The sequence below is a fragment of the Asterias amurensis genome, chromosome 17 (assembly GCF_032118995.1).
Source record: "Asterias amurensis chromosome 17, ASM3211899v1".
Classification (NCBI taxonomy): Eukaryota; Metazoa; Echinodermata; class Asteroidea; order Forcipulatida; family Asteriidae; genus Asterias; species Asterias amurensis.
The window spans coordinates 871,932-896,557 of NC_092664.1; the positions used below are offsets into that span (position 1 = coordinate 871,932).

The 24,626-nt window shown below is 38.2% G+C and overlaps 1 protein-coding gene and 1 pseudogene across 1 annotated transcript in view; one reads left to right on the forward strand and one right to left on the reverse strand.

Moving 5' to 3' along the window:
- The first annotated feature begins 4,247 nt into the window (after positions 1-4,247).
- Positions 4,248-15,336, forward strand: LOC139950186 (uncharacterized; annotated as a pseudogene).
- An 885-nt stretch (positions 15,337-16,221) lies between these two features.
- LOC139950052 (uncharacterized) overlaps positions 16,222-24,626 on the reverse strand; it is an 89,781-nt gene continuing 81,376 nt past the window's right edge. Inside the window, exon 7 of the mRNA XM_071948682.1 lies at positions 16,222-19,827. Within this exon, the coding sequence (XP_071804783.1) occupies positions 19,640-19,827 (188 nt within the window). The 3' untranslated portion in view covers positions 16,222-19,639. The remainder of the gene's footprint in view (positions 19,828-24,626) is intronic.

Consider the following 24,626-nt stretch of genomic DNA (forward strand, 5'->3'; position numbering starts at 1 on the left):
TGAGGGTTTGTGCGTCCAGTTTGGTTAATTTTGTATGTAGAAATTCGTAAAAAATGTAAAGTACCCGATTCAGCCGCACAAGAGGGCTAAACCCGACGGCCGATTGCTTAATATCGTAAAACGGATTTGGCAAATGCACATCCTGAGTCCTGACCAAACTGCTTTAAGTTCTAACAATTTTGTTGCTTCAGAACCTTGACCAATGGAATGTTCGTTCACAGCTTCAAAACAGCCGTTGATGTTTCACAAAGTTCGTAACTATGAAAGCATACTATTCTTAAACGGTAATTTTATGCACTCTGTTGAAGAACTGGCAAAACCTATATGAAAAGAATCAGTATTAAATGTATTCACTTTCTTCTTGCAAGTAAATTATTGCAATTTCTGCGTGTATACGTTCTGTGTGTGGGGGATGACATAATGGACTGTACCCCATACCACCAATGGTACAGGGTTATATGGAACAAATAAAGTTATTAGCAACAGTGGGTTGCTGTTTGATGCGTTTAAAAAATGCTGGAAAGTTGGGTACGCCTACATGAGTGACTTAATTATAATAAACACATCTGTAACAGGCGCATGTATTTTTGTTTCTCATAAATATTTTTTATTTAACACGCGAAATTAAACCCGACGGCCGATTGCTTAATACAAAATGGATTTGGCAAAAATAATGTACGTCCTGACCAAACTGCTTTAAGTTCTAACAATTACGTTGCTTCAGAACTTTGACCAATGGAATGTTCGTTTACAGCTTCAAAACAGCCGTTGATGTTTCACAAAATTTGTAACTCTGAAAGCATACTATTCTTAAACGGTAATTTCGTGTACTCTTTTGAAGAACTGGCAAAACCTATATATGCAAAGAATCAGTAATATATTCACTTCTTGAAAATGTTGCAACTTTTGCGTGTATACGTTCTGTATGTGGGGGGATGACATATGGACTGTACCACCAATGGTACAGGGTTATTTTTATATGGAAAAAATAAAGTTATTATAACAACAATGGGTTGCTGTTTGATGCGTTTAAAAAATGCTGGAAAGTTGGGTAGGCCTACATGAGTGACTTAATTATAATAAACACATCCTGTACAGATGCATGTATTTTTGTTTCTCATAAAGCCTTAATATTTTTTATTTTAATAACACGCGAAATTAATCCCCCCCCCCCTGTACAAAACGGTATATACACAACGCCATTTACCCCTCTATCTGCACGCTCTGCGAAACATCAATGAGTCACTCTGGAATGTTAATGGGAGTCCGAGGACCCACTTCAAACCTAAATAGGTGGCTCTGTGTGCAGCCTACGGCTTCCCCCTTCGACCAACAGGTGGCCCATATATAAACCAGACAACCACACATGTATAAGGAGATATCGCTCGTGACTCTAGCCAATCATACGGCTTCCCCCTTCGACCAACAGGTGGCCCTTATCAAACCAGACAACCACACATGTAAGGAGATATCGCTCGTGACTCCAGCCAATCAGACAACTCGTAAGAGGGAGTTCGGGTCAGGGTTTTGTAGACTTGCAACCCGACGTCTGAAACGACACAACCGTGTTGAATTCCACAAGGATGCCATGCCACTGGAGCTTCTAATTTCAATCCAAGATGGTGCGGGTTACGGCTTTAATAGTATAGATGAGAGCACATCTTTGGCTGGTTTATATTAAAACATTATAATACAATAAGTCTCAAATAAAACCGGTGTATTCGGTTGCTTTGGACGCCACGACTCTTGTCTCATGCCTCCCTTGACTTACCAAATTACAATATTTCGCCAAGGACTTTTCTGGGAAATATGTGACCATTTAGATTTAGATCTGGGATCTGGTAAGTTTACGTCCTTTTTCTTCAAAATCTTTTCTCAACTCAATTGTGTTTTTGACTTTTGAGTGTTATTCGTTAGACATTGACTATTGAGGATTAAGTTTGTGTTCCTAGAATTTGTGTCATAATTTTTAAAAGTAGTAAAAATTGAGCAAATCTGTTGACTAGACCATTTCGCCCTGTTTGTTATGAAAAATGAGCATGAGTCGTAACCCTCCGGCTACGCCATCGGTAGTTGCGATAATGTAACCCTCCTGCCGACAGCGGAGCCGGAGGGTTACAAAGCTTACGCAATGTGTGCAGGGCGAAATGGTTAAAACATACAATTTCGACAGCAGATTTGCTCCATTTTTACCACTTTTGAAAATCATGACACACATTCTATGAACACGACCTTAATCCTCAATATCTCAATCAATCAATCAATAGTTAAACTTATAAGGCGCTAATCCAACAGTCGTTGCTCATAGCGCCGTACAGTAGGCTTTTGAAAACAGATGAGATATAAGTAAAGTTTTGAAATTTGCTAATGAAGAAGATTGCTTGATGTTCTGAGGAAGACGATCCCCCCAACTGTGTTTAGTTCTTTGAATGTGAAAGAGTGAAGTGTCGGAACAGGAACGCAGATTTCTGACAGGTTCTTTGATTAATACTCAAAACACAATTGATAAAATATTTTGAAAAAAAGCACAAAAACTTACCAGATCCCGGAGAAAAACAGTCACAAATGTTGAAATGTTGCATCGCCATTTTGTGACTTCCCGATATGTTCAACGCTTTATTTGTTGGTCACCAAGCGCTGAACCACAGGTACTGTACCAGCCAATTGAATTGACGACCTGCCGAGCAGCGGCCGAGTTGGACTAAACCAAACTGTAAAAGGGGTGATATATGGCAGTGCGGCAGCGCTGTCCGTTCACTATGCCAGCCGTTCACTCATATAACGCACACGCACTGCCGCACTGCAACACCCCTAGCACAGGTTGGTCAAAATTCTGTTCAAAATATTTTTACCAAACTCAGAAAGCTGAAATTTTTACTCACATGTTCCTTGTAGTCGGAAATCGATTCGCGCATTGTTTAAAATGTTCTTCTTTGGTGTTAATATTTGGAGAAAAGAAAATTGAAATTGAAGTTTCCCACCCGCACGTCGAGAACAGACTTGCTTGTAAACACTTTCTTGCAGTGATCACTACCGCCCTCTCGTGGCGGCTTTGCTGTTTTTAACTTGTGCAAGCTGCAATTTTGTTACAGCGCAAACTTCGTTTTCCTCTTGCCTTTTTTTTAATGCACGACTGGCTTACACAAATTTAAAAAGGGTCATATTCTCTGACGTATTGCTGATGACGGCACTATACTCAAAGCCATGCGCACTTTAGCTCACACTATCAATTGGTACATGATGATCACATCGCCAGTACAGAACTTCGGCTTATTTTTTCAGCAATAATTTCTTCAAGGATATTTCAGGATATGTTATTAGGTGTGAACTAATTGAAAATGTACTAAGGGACACTTATGAACGGAATTTCAACTTCTCAAATTCTTCAAATGAGTCAAAGAAACATCATCCAACCTCGAAAGTTCAAAACAAAATTACTATCTGCTAGATTGAGTTTCATTCTCGATTGCTTTAGTCACTAGATGGATCACGTGAGGTGGTTACTATGGGATTCTATGGTGTGCCAATATGTGGAAAAAATTAAAATATTTTAAGTGAAAATGACAAAAACATTTTTTTTTATTAACTGCATACTCATACTGTCATAAATTCAGAGGAAAAGTTTCCGTATAGCACCACCACTTTTTCATTCGTAATATGTAATTTACCTGATTGATAATCCTTTTTTGTAAAAATGAGTGAAAATGTGGTGGCGCCATACGGAAAGTTACCCCGAATAAATATTATATTATATTAGGATACGTTCCGTTAGCGCAACTAACTCATATGCTCATGAACTCATGAACTGACTAAAAGTAACTAATCCATTCTTCAACAAATCATCATCATCCATGCCATTCAAAGTTCTGTGAAATAAAATACATCTCATTATTGAAGTTGAACGGTGATAATCGATGGAAACGAACAAAACATGATATACCTTTTCTCACAATTCACTCACAGTTTGGACATCGACGCAGCTTCAGTGACAATTTGACGCTCTTTAGGTTGGGTTTACAGAGGGTCCAAGTTTACAAAAAAAACATGTGGGAGATTGTCAAGTCGTATTTTGCTCAACTCGTTACCAGATTATAAAACGCCGTAATATAAAAAGCATTGTAGTCGATCTTTTGGGGATCGAGGCGTGCAGCAGCAGTGTGGCAACGCACCGCATAGTGCAAAGGTCAACAAAATAACTTCCGGCTACAAAGCATTATGGTTAAATCGCGCGAAATTCAGATCTTTGCGCTGCTCATCACGGTTTCGGTTGGGTTTTTTCACTTGCTTGGTATGCTTTCACAATTCCCAGAGCAATCGTCAATAAATTAAGAATATTATTAGAAAGCACGATCTCTTCCAGAGTTACACAGTTTATGTCAGTATCAGCGTGTGTGATCAAAAAATTGACACAAAGTTTAAAGGCGTGTTATTTCTGGAATTTCTACTCGAACTTGTTGATGTTTTGCCGTTTTTTGCGTTATTTATTTGAGCTGTGCTGTGCTCATGATTTATACGCGTACGAAGATCAATGACCATGCATCTTCAAATCTTGTTTGACACAATGTTTGAGTGTTGACATATTCTACAAGCTGGTTGAAATTAGTAAACTTCAAAAGACTTCAAGTTCTAAGCAAATGGTGACATGGACACACTCTTCACTAACACAGACTAGTAGTACAGTAGTGTAGTAGTAACATGTGATGATGATTAAGATTTCAACAAATGTAGGTACAACTTTCAAAGCTGCAAAGGAGAGAAAATGAGATGCAACATTTTGGAGAACCACAACAAAGTCACTCAGGGAGTTAACCCAACAGAAAATCGAAATGTCTGATTTAAGCACAAGTCTACTATGCTCAGCATGTGATGAACAAGATGGTACCCACGTCATTCATGAATGTGAGAGATTTATACGACCCCAGGACAAGGAAGCAGAAGCATCAAAAGATGATACATGTGACGCTGGAAAGCATCCTCAAAGTAATTCAAATAACTACACGGTGCATTGTGGTTTCGGTGCCACAAATCAAATTGTGAAAAAACATCTCCAAAGTAAAACACTTTCCAACTCTGGTGTTAAGAACAATCCCGATGATATGAGGATACTTAATGAATCCTTCCATGACGAAATGGCTGTAGACATGGCAGAGTCTGGATATGGCTCACTACTTACAATGTCATCATTGGGTCTACAATCACCTCCAATCAAAATAAATACAGAATCAGATAGTATGAAGAGTACATGTCATGCAAGTAGACATAATACATCATGCCACAATGGATTTCAAGACTTTGATGACTGTAGTAACCACAGTGAAAGCCAACACCCAGCAGGGCAAGAACAACTGGATATTGTATCTGGTTTGAAAAGCCATGAACCTGCTCTCATGGACAAGATCTTTTCTAACTTTACAGCCAAAGATCTAGTTAGGTATTGCCAGCTTTCAAATTGCTACTTTATTTTTAAACTTACTGTGTCAAAGATTTTAGTGCATTGTTTGGTTATTACTTTTGACTCAGGCCCAATTTCATGACACTGCTTAAAGGATTTGGGTACTTTTTCAAAATGTCCATAGATTTACATTAAACTTACAGGGTTTGAAGATAATGATAGTGGAAAGCTTCCCTTCAAATCTTACTTACTGTTACTGAGGTGCTGTAGTTTTTGAGAAATGAGTAAAACAATTTAATGAAAATACATTTGGAAATGATTAAAATAATTTTTGCCTCATGAAACGAAAATTATTTTCATGACATTGTTTTACTCATTTCCCCAATACTACAGCACCTCAGCTCGTAGTATTTACAGGGAAGCTTTCTACCATCATTATCTTCAAACTGTGTAAGTTTAGTGTAAATCTGTGGACATTGTGTTTTTGTCCTACAAAAGTTACATAGACCCTTTAAATATTGTCGTCTAGTTACTGAATCACAATTTCTTAGCAAAGCTCTCCATTACATGTTACCAAGTAAGTTTTTATGCTCAAAATTATTTTAAGTAATTACCAATAGTGTCCACTGCCTTATAAAGCCCGGCTCCTACCTCCTGAGAATGCGCTACAAAATTTTGAAGTCACAAATTCACAACAAATAATTTGCAACAGTTGTAGTGAGTTTAACTCCTGCGAAACATTCGCTGCGAAAACAGCAAAGTGACGTCAAAGTTAGCTTCGCATTCGCAAGAAGTGTCAACAAGGCTTTATAACTAGAGGAAACAATCAAATAAGTGCTTTGGTAAGCTGCACCATGAAATTGGACCCTGGCTGTAACAACATGCTTAGAAGCCAGAGTTTAATCACAATAGACAAATGAAATTGGTTCAAATGCAGACAGTACTGTCGTGTAACACCCAAGTCATTAATTAATAAATAATGAGGATAGAAAAAAATACCTGTGACCTTGCTAGACCTCTTAGATCACAGATTTTGATTTACATTAAAGAAAGAAATGGAACAACAAACCGCAAGTTTTTTAAGAGGTGGATTGTTACATTTCTTTATAGAGATGGTGCATGAATGCAGCCTTCTCTGTAAGAAATATTCCCACAGAGAACACGGATCCGAGAACACACCGCACAGTAAAGTCTCTGTATTTATGCTGTAAATTTATTTGATCTTGCACTTAAATGAGTAATAGTGATTGTTACCAGTGTCTTCAATTGCTACTCTTTTGACTACATAAATCTGAAAATGTGGACTGGATTGAAATTTATTGTTTTTTTTTGTTTTTTTTTTGTATAAAGACAAGAGTGGTAAACAAACAGAAATAAATTTGTGTCCATCTGGAATAGCATTTGAAGATCCCACATAATTGCAGGTCATGGCCTCCATTGACTCAAAGAACTTCCAGTGGAAGTGCCCTTTGCAAAATGAAAATGGCCTTGCCCTTTCAACATGTTCAATAGATGAAATTCCAGGCCTACATCACATTGAAATAAATTAAACTAAAGTATTTGGACTAAATATAGCCTAAAGTAAGAACTAAAGACTTCCAGAGAAAGCTTGATTGCATTCTTTATCATTACTTTCAGATTTAGTGGAGTGAATCAAGAATGGAGAGCAATTTGTGAAGGAAACAAAGAAACCGCTTCTAAGAAAAGGGAACTCCTTCAGCAAGAAGAACAAGCAAGAGAAAACTACAAGGTAGGATACTTCATCCAGAATAACCTCAACTTGAACAATAATCAGTAAACTCAAGTTGGGCTAGATTCACTCAAGTAGGCTTACATTGTATACCTTCGTAAACAGAACTTATGAATCAACAGACCCTTCCCATGGAATATGTAAATTGCACATAGCGCGTGCGCACTAACGTTTTGGTTGGCAAAGTGAGGGAACATCGCGCTGTTTTCTACACGGCTAATGGGTGCGTGACGCACACGCGATTGCGCGTCTGCTTAGTGCACAACTCTATGGTGTTTGCCAATCAACAGGGTCTAGGCCCCCCCCCCTAGGTCCCCTAGCCCAAAACATTCTCAAATCAACCAGGAAATATATTTCTGAATGCATCTGTTGATTTAATTTGTGTAGTTTCTATCCAAACATGATGTTTAGAAGTAAGCTCAAGAATCAGTACTGTGAAGAATCAGATACCAATACTGTTTTCAACCAACTAAAGCCTGATTCATACTTGCTGCAAATGCCATTTTTTACGTCACAAAATACTCAGCGAAACAGCCATGTGACGTAAAAACTCGCTTCGCCTTCGCATTCCCAGGAACAATGCAGTGAGATTTCAATTAAGACAAATTACAGCCCTGGAAATGAGCCTCATATAGGACTCTGAAATGGGCCTCATATAGGACTATATAGAGGGCTAAACTTGGTACTGACTGGTACAATGTGTTATAAATACCAACAACCATTCAATAAATTTGCAGGTTCAAAAAGAAAACAATCTTTGTGTGGAGTTTTGGTGTTAGCATTTATAAAGATTTAAACAATTGTGCAGATAAGGAGTCAACAAAAACACTGACAATTATATCAAAGACACTGGACACTATTGGTAATTGTCAAAGACCAGTCTTCTCACTTGGTGTATCTCAACACATGCATAAGTAACACACCTGTGAAAATTTGAGCTCAGTTAGACATCGAAGTTGCAAGATAAAAATAAAAGAAAAAACACCTGTGTTACACAAAGTTGTATGCTTTCATATGCTTGGTTTCAAGACCTCAAAATCTAATTCCGAGGTCTCAAAATCAAATTCTTGGAAATTACTTCTTTCTCGAAAACTATGTTACTTCACAATGTTTTATACCATCAACAGCTCCCCATTACTTGTTACCAAGTAAGGTTTTATGCTAATAGTTATTTTGAGTAACTACCAATCAGTGTCCACTGCCTTTAAATCATTTTTTATTTTTATTTTAGGAAAACTATCCAAAGCAAAGCTGTCCAAGACAGACAGTTAGTTCATCAACTCCACTTGGTAAAGTCCAAAAACTTGGAAAACCACAAGCATCAAGCACACCGACCACAAGAAGCAGTAGTAGCAAGTATGACATATTTGTAAAGGTTAGTCTATACTCGTATCAGGATGATGTAATGTAAAGTGCTATCATCAGCATTCTCCCTTAACAGAGGTCCACTGGCCAAATGGCAGTTAAAAACACGGGTCCAATTTCATTAAACCTTTAAAGGGAAGGTACACGTTTGGTAATTATCAAAGATGGTGTATCCCAACATTTATAAGCATAAAATTAAGCCTGTGAACATTTGAGCTAAATTGGTCATCGAAGTTGCGAGCTAATAATGAAAGAAAAAACACTCTTGTGTGCTTTCAGATAGGAATAAATAACTTCTGGCTAGAAGTCTTTTATTATTTAAGTGAGAAATTACCTGTGCATCCCCTTTTACAACAAGCAATGAAAATACTACAGAGCAAGACTGAGCAAAAAAATAGTGTACAAGGTACGGCTGTACAAGGAGAATTGTGTCTTAGCGGCATAATGGGACCTTTTAAGCTTCTGGTTCCCCCTGCATCCCCTTATACATTTAACAATAAAAACACTACAGATCCAGACCATTGTGTGTAAATACAGTGGCAACGAAAACTACCGGAAGCCGAGCATGCCTCATAAAAATGCAGGGAGTCGGCGCGGGCGTTCTCTTCACCTTATGGCAATGATAATCACGTCTTGTCTTCCTTGGTAAAAATTAAAGAAGAAAAAATAGCGGAGCGGGATCAAAATAAGCCATCCCGCTCCTCAAGCCTAAAACCAGTTAATATGAAACCCATTAAACTGCCAGTCTTCAGTATATTTAGGAACAGTTATCAGGCTTAATCTTGCACAAGTAAAAAACTTCATTTATCGAGTATACTCATACTGAATATTAAATTTTCGATTAAAGCCATTGGACCCTTTCGGTACAGAACAACAAAAAAAAGTTCACAGATTTACAAATAATTTACAGGGTTTACAGAAGGTAATGGTGAAAGACTTCTCTTGAAATATTAGTCCATGAAATGCTTTACTTTTTGAGAAAACGGTAAAACAATATAAATTCTCGTTAACGAGAATTACGGATTTGTTATAAACACATGTCATGACACGGCGAAACGTGCGAAAACAGGAGTGGGTTTTCCCGTTATTTTCTCCCGACTCCGATGTCCGATTGAGCCTAAATTTCCACAGGATTGTTATTTTATATATAAGTTGTGATACACGAAGTGTGGGACTTGGACAATACTGTTTACCGAAAGTGTATAATGGCTTTAAAGCCATTATACACTTTCGGTACCAAAAAAAAAAAAAAAGTTCACAGGTTTACAAATAATTTACAGGGTTTACAGAAGGTAATGGTGAAAGACTTCTCTTGAAATATTGTTCCATGAAATGCTTTACTTTTTGAGAAAACATTAAAACAGTATAAATTTTTTCCAGACTCCGATGACCGATTGAACCTTAATTTTCACAGGTTTGTTATTTTAAATATAAGTTGTGATACACGAAGTGTGGGACTTGGACAATACTGTTTACCGAAAGTGTATAATGACTTTAATCGGTTATTAAAAATAACTGACATCGACAGACGTTACTTTAAGCACACACACAATTGCTAAGCACAACAATAATGTTTCTTATCAAAAAACATACAGTTACCATTGCTTTGACTGGTACCTCGATCATTTCTTGCTTAGCCAAGAAATTTGCAAAGCAGAATTTTCTGCTCATCAGCTTTATGAAATTGGGCCTTTAGCACCAGTCAAAAGTCTCTCCAGGTGTGGTCAAGCTGGCTTGTTCAGTGTTGAAAAGCATAATTGAATATAAAGTGTGGACAAGTGAAAAAGGCTGTCATACCAGTGAGTGGAATGACAGGCTAACTGGTCCTGCTGGATAGTGGCAAAGTGAAAGGCAAACTTTGCTTTTCATTCATAAAATACAAAAATGTTTGTGTAAAAGGGAAGGTACACGTTTGGTAACTATTCAAAACAAATATTAACTTAAAAGCTGACTTGGTAAGGAGCATTGGAGAGCTGTTGATGGTATAAAACATGTGGGAAACGACTCCCTCTGAAGTAGCATAGATTTTGAGAAAGATAATTTCTCACTAAAATCAGAACTCTTTTATTCCTATCTGAAAGCACATAAATTCGTCCAACAAGGGTGTTGTTTCTCTCATCATTTTCCCACAACTTCGATGACCAATTTAGCTCAAATTTTCACAGGCTTGTTATTTTATGCTTATATGTTGGGATACAAGAAGTGAGAAGACTGGTCTTTGACAGTTACCAAACGTGTAACTTCCCCTTAAACTTTGCCAAGGCATCAACAATGATTGAATGTAGAGTTTGAAGGTAGCAGGGATGGGGTGGGCACCTCTATGCAGTCAACCCGCAGGTCACTTGATATAATAAGTTTCCTTTGTGATTTATCTGCACGAGTTGGCGTGATTTTTCATGCGTGACCTCGGTTTGAATATATAATTAGTCCAAAGGACTTCGGAATTCAGTCTTTTTCGGCCTTATCTGAAAAGTATTGACAGAAACAATGCAGAAGTACATTGAAATGAAGAGCACACCTGTCGTTTTGTATGAAAACAAATCGGTACAACTCAAGTTTTAAAAAGAGAAATTTGTACGTAAAAAATGGCTTCAACTGTACAGGAAAACCATGCTGTCTAATACATGTAGTTGATGTTTTCGTAATGGGAGTTTTGGATTAATGGTTGAAATCCCTGTATCCTGGCAGGACTAGGTACGATTCGGTCTCGCGTTTAACATTTCCAGGTAGAGTATGAAATAATCTATCCATACAAACTAATTACGGACTGTTGCCGACATTCATTACGGGAAAATTTGCCAGGTTTTTGTGACTTGTTTTCTCTGTTTTTGAAGCCATTTTTTATATACAAATTTCTCTTTTTAAAATTTGAGTTGCACCGATTTTTTTTTAACAACAGATAAGCTCTTCGTTTCAAATTAATGGTACATTATTTTGGTTGAGACTTTTCAGAAAAGGCTGAAAATGATCGAATTCCAGAAGCCCTTATGACTAATTAATAATCACACAGAGGTCACGCACCCAAAACGATGCATACTCTACAGATAAATCACAAAAGGAAATTAGTGACCTGCGTGTTGACTGTACATGTGTGAAGGGGTGACAGCCCCTAACAGTTCCCATACCTGCGGGTTGACTGTACATGTGTGAAGGGGTGACAGCCCCTATATACAGTTCCCATAAAAGAGTTTGTGATTTTTCATTTCAATAAAACATTAATTTTAATTAAGATGATTTTTGCAGTTAAAGGGAAGGTACACGTTTGGTAATTGTCAAAGACCAGTCTTCTCACTTGGTGTATCCCATCATAACCATAAAATAACAAGCCTGTGAAAATTTGGGCTCAATGGAAAACTTTGGACTATCTGCCACTCACCAAGAGAGGGCGCTCTTCACCACGTAATGTCAACAACTTAGGAATAGGAGAAGCATGAGTGACGGTCACTGACAGCAAATACCTTGTGTTTTGCGTGTTTTTGATTTTGTATTTTAGATTTAGCCAAACTGTATTTTGTTTTTCATAACACATTGCCAGCATAAACCAAACTAATCTGGAACAGGACGTACTGGACACGAGTTCCCCAAGGAAAACAAGCGGTGTTCATGAGTTTTTGGGAGTGTTTCTTCTAGGGTAATTAGCAAAAATTCAAAAATGCTGACCTACCAAAAATTGAGAAGAAATCTGAAGTTTAGTTGTATGACAATGTATCTGATTTAATTTTCAAGAGGCTGAGAGACTTCTAAATATTTTTTGAGTATTTTTGAATTTTTAGCATTTACCATTGTTTACTATAGGAGTTGAGCACCCTTACCTGGTAGGTCTGCTGCCCTCTAGTGGCAGAGCTCTCAAAAAGTCTCCCATTGGTCATCGAATTTGCAAGAAAATTATGAAAGGAAGAAACACCCTTGTTGGACAAAATTGTGCGCTTTTAGATAGCTAGAAGTCTTTTATTATTTTAGTGAGAAATTACCTCTTTCTCAAAAAACTACGTTACGTCAGAGGGAGTCGTTTCCCACAATGTTTTATGCTATCAACAGCTCTCCAATGCTTGTTACCAAGTCAGGTTTTAAGTTTAAATATTATTTTTGAGTAGTTACCAAACGTTTACCTTCCCTTTAAAGCCATTATGCACTTTCGGAACAGAAAAAAAAAGTTCACAGATTTACAAACAACTTACAGGGTTTACAGAAGGTAATGGTGAAAGACTTCTCATGAAAAGTTGTAATATTATTCCATGAAATGCTTTATTTTTTGAGAAAACATTAAAACAATTATCGATTCTCTATATCGAGAATTACGGATTTATTTGTAAAACACATGTCATGACACGGCGAAACATCAGAAACAAGGGTGGGTTTTCCTGTTATTTTCTCTCGAACCCGATAACCAGTTGACTATGTAAATTTTCAGAGGTTTGTTATTTTATATAAGTTGTGATACACGAAGTGTGGGCCTTTGGACAATACTGTTTACAGAAAGGGTCCAATGGCTTTAATAGCAAAGCAAGCTCTTTAAAATAGAATTAATAAATACCTCAGACAGTTTCGCTATTCCTATTGGTGGAGAGCGCGTCACGTGGGTGTGTATAAACCTTTGCTTATGACCAGTAAAAAGTGTCAATTCATGGGCGTGGCACGTGACCTTGCACCTATTCTTTTAAGACAGTTTCTTCATTCTTATTGGTCGAGAGCAACGGCTAAAACAGTTGTGCCACATCACGCGATACGCGCACAGCATTCCCTTATAAGGAGTTGTTTACCCGAGGGCGACGTAGGGCTTTACCATTTCGTAGCTGGAGGGGTGTTGTGTTGAAAGAAATCATTTAACAATTATAACTTTTGCATTGATTTTACTTTTTGACCAAAAAGATATGATTTTTTCACCGAAAAGGTATTCATGAATGGGAATCAAAGTGTGTTGAATTGGTTTTCAATAAGGGAATAAAAGAGTAGGCGATGAGTTCTTAAACATCCATTTAAAATCGGAAAGGGTCACGGCCGTGTGATAGGCCACGACCCTCCAAGGTTTTAAACGGCCGTTTAAGAACGAGTCACTGTACTCTCTTATTCTCGTTCATAAATGCCCTTATGTTAAAAGCGACATAATTTAACATGTAAAGACAGTGTGACACTGTTTCATTTGCGAATTTTTTCGAAGTTTGCAAATTTTCAAAAACTTTGGTAAAAATGTTTTTGGGAATTGCATTCCGCATAACTTAAATTGGCGTACATTAGCTTGCGCGCCCAACACACGAAGCTTTTCAAATTTTCAAAATCTTTTGCCGAAATGTTTTATGTGCGTCGGGTGGTGGTGTGAATACACGCGTGTGCACACACATTACGCGATGTTACTAATAGCTACACACACATTACGCGATGTTACTAATAGCTACACACACATTACGCGATGTTACTAATAGCTACACACACATTACGCGATGTTACTAATAGCTATGTTCCGCGTAGGTTAAGTTGGAGTCCACAGCTTGCGCGCCCCACACGCGAAGCCAGCTGATATTAAACAGCTCTAGCTGTGTCTTTATCAGCCGTTTAAACTACGCCACGTGACGCGCTCTCAACCAATAGGAGTAGCAAAACTGTCTGGGGTATTTCTGAACTAAGTGGTTTAAACCCGCCGAGGCCTGGTTCTTTATAGTTTTTTCTTTGTTTTCCCATACCAGAAAGCAGAATCTCTTTTAGCTGATGAGTCTTTCATCAAGTGCGCAAAAGGCTCATGCTTATCACCAGCTAAACTCACACTACACAACCAATCAGCAGAGTGTGTACAATGTGGCTATGTGTTCTGTACAAACTGCAGAGGGAAAGACCACAGAGGGTCACCATGTGAGGCACTTAGATGTAAAAACACCGCCATGAAACCAAATGGGATCAGCAGTGGCAAGAGTAAGAAGAGTCTTCGTAGATTATCTCGATTAGATAACTCATCATGATGAATGTAAACATGTTCCGTTCCAACTTTAGAGTTGTCCCAACTGTAGTTGGGACCAGTCCTGACTCCAGTGTTACAGTTTGAATGGGCCAACTGTAGTTGGGACCAGTCCTGACTCCAGTGTTACAGTTTGAATGGGCCAACTGTAGTTGGGATCAAGATATCTGTGTTCCTTGGGGGAACTAGCAATCACAACTACAACACTAGACTAATGGTGGTTCTACTGTGTACATGAAGGAGAAACAGTTGATTTTTTCTAAGGTTTTGGCATGCAGGGTTGACATACAAAAAGTTTGTATTTAGATTAGAGCCTCCAATTTCTCATCCATATTAGAATACTGTGTATCTATAGGGTCATTCCATGTCAAATCAACCAGTGGTCCCCAGGTGACCCCCTCAGATTTTGATGAAACTTCATCAGAATGATTGGATGTGGCTCAAATGAACACGTACCAAAAAGCTAAGTCATACTCCATGTCGTTTTCGAGATATGATCCATTGAAATTTGGTCGAGGCGCCCAGACGCGACATGTGATTTTTGTACCAGGTAGAGAGCTCAAACTTGGTATTCCATCTTACTTACTTTTTGTCACATTTCATGAATCTGCACTCAATTTAAATGTATCTCCTCGAATTTTCTAGTTATGGTCACCCATAAATGGCCGAAAATGTTTTTTGTGATAATTGGGGTTACCCTGTGCCCACATGAGGGGTCAAATGAATCCTATATTCCCTAGTTATTATCTATGGGTGCATGTCTTTACCCATAAGCAATTATAAACTCACCTCACCTATGCATTAATTCAGAAATAGCATGGGCCCAAAGTTGGTTCCAGCCAGAAAAAGGTCAAAAAGACCCCGCCCGTCTTGACCCCGGTTGACCCAGCGATCAATTGATTCATTTTTTGAAATTGATACCAGTAAAACATATATATTATATCTACTTATACACCAAATTTCAGCTTTGGCACTCAACTCCTTCATGGTGTGGTGGCCATTTGAATATTATGTTTTTGGCACATTTTTAATGTAATATCATACAGTATACAATGTACATGTACATGTACAATACATGGTAATATATAATGTTTGAAGCTTGTGTAACTTATTTTTTCTGGCTAGCAAAAAAGTAAGTTTATTTGTGTTATTGTTTTTAGAAATGGGTTGATGATGCATGTTTTCAACTGCAATAAATAATTTAGGGCAGGTACTTCAAAGTGCTGCAAAAATCTCCCATAACACACAAAATATTGGAACCATACCCCACTTGAAACTTGAAACATGGATCAAACCACACAAGACAAATAAAATCTGCCAGTACTTAACACTCACTGTCTGTCATATTCTTCTCTGGTTTTAACCCAACCCCAGTCCCCTTTGTTTCCTCCATGCTAATACATGTTTATGCTGGTTAAACTTTCCAATCACATGGTCACCTCATTTGCATAAACGCTGGTAACTTTCCATACACTACTTTTTTAGAACAATACTTCTCTAATGTGTATCACATGCAAACACTACTTTCTCAAACAAAATAGTACTTGTGTATCACGCAGAAACCACAAATGCCAATGCAGTGATGATACTTTTTGCTAGCCAGAAAAATCAGTTCCACAAGCTTCAAACATACCATGTATTGTACATGTACATGAATGTACACATGTACATTGTATACTGAATGATATTACATTAAAATGTGCCAAAAACATATAATATTCAAATTGCCACCACACCATGAAGGAGTTGAGTGCCAACGCTGAAATTTGGTGTAAAGTAGATATAATACATATGTTTAACTGGTGTCAATTTCAAATAATGTTTTAATTGATCGCGGGGTCAAGACAGACGGTGTCTTTTTGACCTTTTTCTGGCTGGAACCAACTTTGGGCCCATGCTATTTCTGAATGAATGCATTGGTGAGCTTATGATTGCTTATGGGTAAAGACATGCACCCATAGATAATAACTAGGGAATATAGGATTCATTTGACCCCTCATGTGGGCACAGGGTGACCCCAATTATCACAAAAAACAATTTTGGCTGATTAAAGTGCCTACTTCAGGTGACCATAAGTAGACAATTAAAGGAGATACATTTAAATTGAGTGCAGATTCATGAAATTTGGCAAGAAGTAAGATGGAATACCAAATTTGAGCTCTCTACCTGGTACAATAACTAAATTATGAGCTTTCAAAGTCGGAAATCATCACAAAAATCACTTTTTAAGTCTCCCGTGTGCACAAAATGGCCGCCTCGACCAAATTTCAATGGGTCATATCTCGAAAACGACATGAAGTATGACTTAGCTTTTTTGTATGTGTTTATTTGAGCCACATCCAATCTGATAAAATTTCATCAAAATCTGAGAGGGTCACCTGGGAACTTTTCTGAAAACTGGTTGATTTGACACGGAATGACCCTATAACCTTTTATGAGCAAAAAATGCAAGCAAAGAGAAACTTGAGCAGATCAAAAATATTTTTTTAGAAGCCCAACTTATTGTGGTTATCTACATTTACATCTCAATCAATGTCACTGTCATAATTCCAGTGACCAAGTCAAAGTTCCAACTATAGTTGGGCGATCTAAACATTGTACAGTATTCTTGAGTTGAGCTGGTACAAACAAACATACTCCTACAGGACTGTGATAATGATAAGGCGGCAGCGTGCTCTGTACGTCTTGGGAATTCTTAGTGCCCTCCAGGAGACGATGCCTTGCCCTTACTAACTAGGCGACCTTGATTGTTTTACTTGTATTGAGTACTGTTTAAAACATTCCACGAATATTTTTTGTGCAGAACTTTGGTGCTTGCCGTGCATGCAGAAACATGGTGATAGTAATCGCAGAATTCAGCGATAAGCAGAGCCATGAAATTGGGCCCAGTTGATTTGAATTGTTAACGTACCTTATTGGCCCACTTTGTGGATTGTATATCAATGCTTTGTGTTCAAATTGGCAATATACACCATGATAATGTGTTTACAGGTCTGTGTAATCTTTTTAAAACTGTTAATGCTTTATAAGGGTACATAACATTTTTTAATGTAACTATACCATATTCAATGTTCAATTACTTTGACAAGATTCTCCTGGTGTCACAAGTAAGTCTATAACTTCAATTTTAGCGACTTTAAAAATGCATTCATAAATACCTCAAACAGTTTCGCTAATCCTATCGGTAGAGAGCGCACCATGTGGGGGTGTTTAAAAGGTTGACAATAACCAGCTGGAGCTCTGTTTTTAACCGGTTGTTTTCGAATACTACGCGCTAGTCTTGGTGCAACACGTTTCTTGTTACAGGTGATGCAGGCGCTGTTGAGTTGGCTGCGCTTTGTGTGAAAGGAAAACATGAAACGTCTTGCACCAAGACTAACTTCGCCACGATGCATATCCAAAAACTGTCTCAGTCATAAAAATGCAACCCACGTAGAGAGCTCTAAGACGTCGGAAAACGGATAAGTTTTACTTTATTACGCCTTTTAAAGGCAGTGGACACTATTGGTAATTGTCAAAGACTAGCCTCCACAGTTGGCAGTTGGTGTATCTCCACATACGGTGTATGCATAAAGTATCAAACCTGTGAAAATTTGAGCTCAATCGGTCATCCAACTAGCGAGATAATAATGAAAGAAAAAAATACCCTTGTCACACAAAGTTGTGTGCGTTTAGATGCTTGATTTCGAGACCTCAAGTTCTAAATCTGGGGTCTCGAAATCAAATTCGTGGAAAATTACTTCTTTCTCGAAAACTATGGCACTTCAGAGGGAGCCGTTTCTCACAATGTTTTATACCATCAACCTCTCCCCATTACTCGTCACCAAGAAAGATTTTATGCTAATAATTATTTTGAGTAATTACCAATAGTGTCCACTGCCTTTAACCCAAAAGGTATTTATGAATGGAAATAAAAGATTAGTGCCTTGTTCTTAAACAGCCGTTTAAAACCTTGCAGGGTCGTGGCTGTGCGACCTTCGCCTCGGGCCTTTATCACACGACAACGACCCTGCCGGTTTCAAACGGCCGTTTAAGAATTTCGTTGCTACCCTTGTATTCCCTTATTCAATTCCTAACAATACATAGCAGCTCATCTGTTTACAGTTGCTGTGCTAGACAAATGACAGAAACAAATACTTGAACTGCACTTAGGGGGTACTGTACAGTAAGCATTCATTGTTATAGACCTCATATATACCAGTATAGATTCCTCTAATCTGATTGGTTATTGAAACCAACAACCTACTATGACCAGGGTCCAATTTCATAAAGCTGATTAGCAGAAAATAATGCTTGACAAATTTCTTTGCTAAGCAAATATTTATTGGGGCACCAGTCTCATTAATCTAAACTTAGTATAGTTTTGGCTGGTAACCTATATCTATTAAGCAATACTTTTCTGTGCTTAGCCAGTTTTTGTGCTTGCAGGCTTTATGAAATTGGACCATGAACACGGATCCTAAAGCTAGTTACAATGTTGCCAATTTTATGTGTTACTTCCTTCGTAACATGGTTAAAAAAATACCCTCCAGTACAGCATAATGTATATTGGAGTACCTAGTTCTTTACAAAACCTTTTAGGTTAACATAAATATACAGTATGTGGGGTGTCGTGGCCGAGTGGATAAGAGCACCAAACTCAAGCTCTGGTGCTTCTGTTCAGCAGAGTGTGGGTTCCAATCCTGGTCGTGACACTTGTGTCCCTGAGCAAGACATTTTACTATAATTGCTTCTCTCCACCCAGGGGTAAAAGGGTACCTATGTGGGCAGAGATGGTTCCTGTGATTTATTTAGCTTAGTGCGCTACATATTTGACAGCACAGGCTGTATACATGTACTCCCAGGGAGCTGAGATGGTTTAAAGGCATTGGACACTATTGGGAATTACTCAATTACTGCATGTGATCCAGACAACTTTAATAAATTTTCGTAATTAATTGTACATATTGATGAACCTACTTACTGAAATCTAATCATTTTTTACACAGTTTTTAAAGTATAACTCTCACTTTTACACAATTTTAACAGTTGCCTCTAAAATAGTTATCTGTTCAGTATGTGTGTGTGTTAATAATAAGTTGAATGGACAAACACAAAAAATTTCATTGTAAATTTTGTAAAACATAAAGTCAAATTTTGGATCAGTTAAATGGTATACTTTGGTTGTGTCAACAAAGCGAGAGTTTCAGCTGAGTCCAGTCCATTGTAGTGATGTGTAGACAGCATCATCATCGCCATTAATTGAACATATTATGACTGTTTTCTTGACGTTAGTAGCAAGGCGTCCGTAGGTGATTAGGTCCAGGGGAGATAGAAACCTCTGATAAGGGATGCAGACAGCTATAAAGTAGGAATGATAAAGGAATGGATCACCTGAAACAACAAAATACAACATCATGAAAATTACATCATTCAAGGTAAAGCAAGATAATTTAGAATTGCTGAAAAACACTCATTTAAATGCAGGTAGTAATGTAATTTGAAGGAAGACTGTTGCGCAAGTCTAGTGTCATTGCACACCAGTGACATGGATTTAAAAAGGGCTCTCATTTTGGGGAATATCCACAGGGCTTGTTGCTCAAAATGCTTGTTCTGATTTTATTTGAAGCATCAAGTCGAGCACTGTAGGCCTTTAAGAGAATATTGATCTCATTTGTCTTTATGGGTACTAGAATTGAAAGGTGTTTATCAAATTAAAAGTCAGTATTTTGACATTACTTGGTTTTGGTTATAGATATTACACAGTGGTTTTATTATTGAATTAAAAAACACAAGACCGTTGGCTTTCCCAGTCATGAGTTTACTGGTCGGATGCTAAAATCACTGGCCTCGGGCCTCTGCTCCAGCATAAAATTGTAGCCCTGTTTACAGTTAGGCATGTACATGTACATTGAAAGGGCTGTTGGAAATGGTTTGAGATATGAAATATTAAAACATCTTCCCGATTGGCCGAGAGTCATGAGAAAGTTGTTTGACATTGCTCCAGTGAGATGTGCAGTCATAAAGCACACATGGCTACAATATGGTCCTCAATTGAAACTCGATTGCTCTAGTCCAAAATACTTTGCTGGCCTGCCAAGTATCATTTAAAATATTAAATATTTTACCGGTAACTGTCCCTCCGTCACTATAAAGAAAACCTTTGCAATACAAAATATCCTCAGTGTTGCGAGTTGGATTAGTTTAATAATTTGGACAATTGAGGGCGCTATGCAAAGCAACGCCACTCGGGATCATAGATCTAGACAATCGCAACAAGTCAGTTTTTGGAGTAGAAAATTATCATTTCTGTTTAGTCTTGGAGGACCCTGGATCCCAAACCAGCGGTAAGAGGACATTTTAGGCATTGCTAATTTATCATTGTTGGGGTTAAATGGGGTATGTTTATTTGGGATAGATTCGTACTTTTGTGTAATCTAGGTCACTGTCATGCTATTACGGGAGCATTTTGGGTACGTTAGGCTAGGTGGACTCGGGACTTTTTATGGGTTCTCTTCCCAGTTTATTCCTAAGTTTTGGGGAGGGTTTCCTGTAATGGGTTAATTGTTAGTAGTTATTTTCATGTCAGGTGTGCTTGGTAAATAGTAGGGCCTGTTTTTTATAACTTTAGTTGAGCTGTAGGTTACAGAGCCATTTCGTGGCCAGTTTAGGAAATTCCAAGTTTTTCCCAGATTTGTTGTTGTTAAAGGTGTTTTGAAGTTGTTAGACAAATATTGTTTATTTGTTTTCTGTGTTTTTGACCCTAGTTGACGTGCAAGGCAGTTGAATGGTGCATGGCAAAGAATAAGACAATTGTATGTTGGAGAAGTTGAATGAATAAAGAAAGAACTCAGAAATAAACATCGTTTTCAATCAACCGACGTTACACTCAGAAATTCCTGTTTCTTATAAACAGTAAACCCTAGTAAACCTTCAGGGCCAAATGTCATTGAGCTGCTAACAGCAAGCATAAAAAGTATTAATAAATACCTCAGACAGTTTCACTATTCCTGTTGGTGGAGAGCGCATCTTGTGGGGGTGTATAAACCTTTGATAATGACCAGTATTTATGACCAGTTGTGAGCGGATACTCCGCGCTACTCTTGGTACAAATGTTTCTTGTTACGGGCGATGCGGACGCTGTCGGTGTGTTGGCTGAGCTGTGTGTAAGAAAACGAGCACGTCGTCCATCACGACTACAACGCGCACTAAAGGATCTGGAAACTGGGCGACTCAGTCATAACAATGCAACACATGGACGTTATACATACAGAGCTCAAGCACGTCAGAAACGGATAAATTTTACAGAGTGTCTTACCCTATTACGCCTTTTAACCAAAAGGGCATTTATGATGGAAATAAAAGAGTAGCGACCATTTAAAAGCTTGCCTTCGGCTCGGGCCTTTATCACACAGCAACGACCCTGCAGCTGTTTTAAACGGCCTTTAAAGAACTCGTCACTACACTTTTATTACCCTATTAATTTTTGGTTTTTTCTATAATACACGGATGTGTGTAAGCAAGCACACATCTCAAGCGTGTGCAAAAGCGCTAACTTTCATCTTCGTAACATAGCCAAAATTCGCAAATACTTGTCTCTGGATACAGCTGAGAAAGTCATCCAGGCTCTGGGCTCCTCCCGCTTGGACTGTTGCAACTCGCTCTTGGTTGGGCTTCCAGCTACATCTACTTCTCGTCTGCAACATGTACATAATAATGCCGCTCGAGTCGTTGTCCAAGCCAGAAAATACAACCACATTTTGCCTGTCCTGAGACGCCTACATGTACATTGGCTCCCCGTTGTGTTCAAAGTTCTGCATGGACAAGCCCCACAGTATCTTTGTGAACTAATCTCAACTAAGCACAGCAGTAGTGCTCTACGGTCTGATGGATCTCACTTGCTGGTAGAGCCAAGGTCTACATGTAGAACAATTCGTTACGGAGACCGTGCTTTCGCCAAAGCTGCTCCTGCCCTATGGAATAAGCTCCCTGTCTTAACTTCGCAAAACAACATCACTCAACAACTTCAAGAGGGAACTAAAAACACACTTGTTCACCTAGACTTTCATTGGGTTTAAGTTAAGTTATGTTTATTCTCGATTTTCTATTGTATAATGTTTTCGTTTTGTGTAGGCGTTGATCGGTTTTCTGTAGAAGTGCGCATTATAAATCCATATTATTATTATTATTATTACTTACCCAAGCTCTGTAAAAAAAAATAACAGGTATACAAATTGGATGTGAGTAAAACCAAACATTATTTTTTATCCTGGATACAAATTTCCATCCATAAAAAAGTAGCTCAGCATAAACGATCGACCTTACCAAATTTAGGTTACCAGCTAAAACACGATGTCCACCATTTGTGACTGAAATCATGCTGAGCAGAAATTTGTTTTGCAATATGTTTTGCTTAAGCAACTTTATGAAATTGGGTCCTGATGGCTAGCTGTGTGAATCAATAAAGTGTAATCTCTAATCTTTAATGCAAGTAACATGTCTGTTTGTGTAAGAAAAACTCCCAGGTGCCTGTATAGATCGGGCGCGTTAAACCGGAGGTCGTTGGTTCAAATCCCGCTCTAGTCAATTTTTCTTTGTTCAACCCAAAATCATTTATAAAATGTACCCAGTCAGTTTCCCTTGTAGTTTATTATTTGATATCTGATATAAAAAGTCGCATCCCCTTAAGGTGATCCCCTGTCTGCCGCTTCCCAGGTTGTATCGTTACCTGGGTGTGATCCCTGGCTACACGGCAGTTTGCGGTTGAATGGCTTCTGACAGGCACCCCCCCCCCAACATAGATATTGACTAAATAGGGAGACCGTCAACATAGGGCTAGAAAACTCAGTTGGTAGGGCGCCGGCACGTTAAACCGGAGTTCGTTGGTTCAAATCCAGCTCTAGTCAATTTTTCTTTGTTCAACCCAAAATCATTTAAGCTAATACTTCATAGTTTTATGCCTCTTTTGTGGAGTTGACGACGAGTTGATGGCACCAGGCGATAAGTAGTTGGACCCTATTTCCCAATGTGCGTTGCTGACTGATCGATAAAAGACGAACATTTTATTGCACAAGGAGTTTTTTATACAACCAATCCTCAAATTACGAACCCATAAAAATGGTGGTTGACAACAACAAAATTAATCAAGGGCAGAAATTAGCGGGTAAGATCTTCCCAAAGAACACAAGAAAAGTCATGTTTAAAAACACAAATGCCCTGCAAGCCAGTCCATTTCTTGACTTTTGACACGTAGAACAGTGTTGGCTTTTATCCACAAACAATCTGAGCCAGTGTTGTGCAATGTTGGGCTGAGGATACTCTGCCATGTAGGTTGGAAAGACAAATGGGTGAAAACAATCATACACACCACAACTTGTCGTCCAAGTCCCTGTCTGTCTCAGGGAAATATACAAAAGCATTATGCTTAAACTTTTTCCCTGCATGTTGACTATTACGTTAATTTCAATAGTTATTATCTTCAAATTCTATTCTTGCTGAAAATAAACCAAGCAGCAAATCTCTCTGCATATAAATCATTTTCCTTAGCCGCTCCAGGACTGTGGAACCATCTTCCCATCACAATACGCACCTCAATTTCACTGCCTATTTTCAAGAAAGCACTTAAAAAACATCTTTTTCCTTAGTGTCTGTTTTTGCTTTATTGTTCATTTGTTGTATTATCTGCATTGCTACTGTTTGTCTAAAGCGCTGTGGTCTAAATGAAATGGCGCTATATAAAAACCCATTGTATTGTATTGTATTGTATTTTCATTGCATCCGTCCTTCATTATTATATTCATAGATTTTTGTTTTCCATACATGTTTAAATTGTTATTGTCGACATGAAAAATAAATTTATTGATTAAACTACATGTAGCAACAATTCTTTTGTTTTAGCCATAATAACCTTGACATTTGGCCTAGGGTTAAAAAGCAATAGGCTTCTTGAGGATCCCAAGACCCACCCACAAATAAAAACCAATCCACAAACCAGGTTTGGAGTTGATATGACAAGTACTTCTCGAGGTATTGCTCAGACAACATTTCTTGTGTTTTAGTCGTAATGACCTTACAGTTTGGCCTAGGGTCCAAAAGCAATAGGTTTCTTGGAGATCCCAAGACCCATCCACAAACAAAGACCAATCCACAAACCAAGTTTGGTTATTTTATCTAGAGGGGAATTTTTTCCAAGT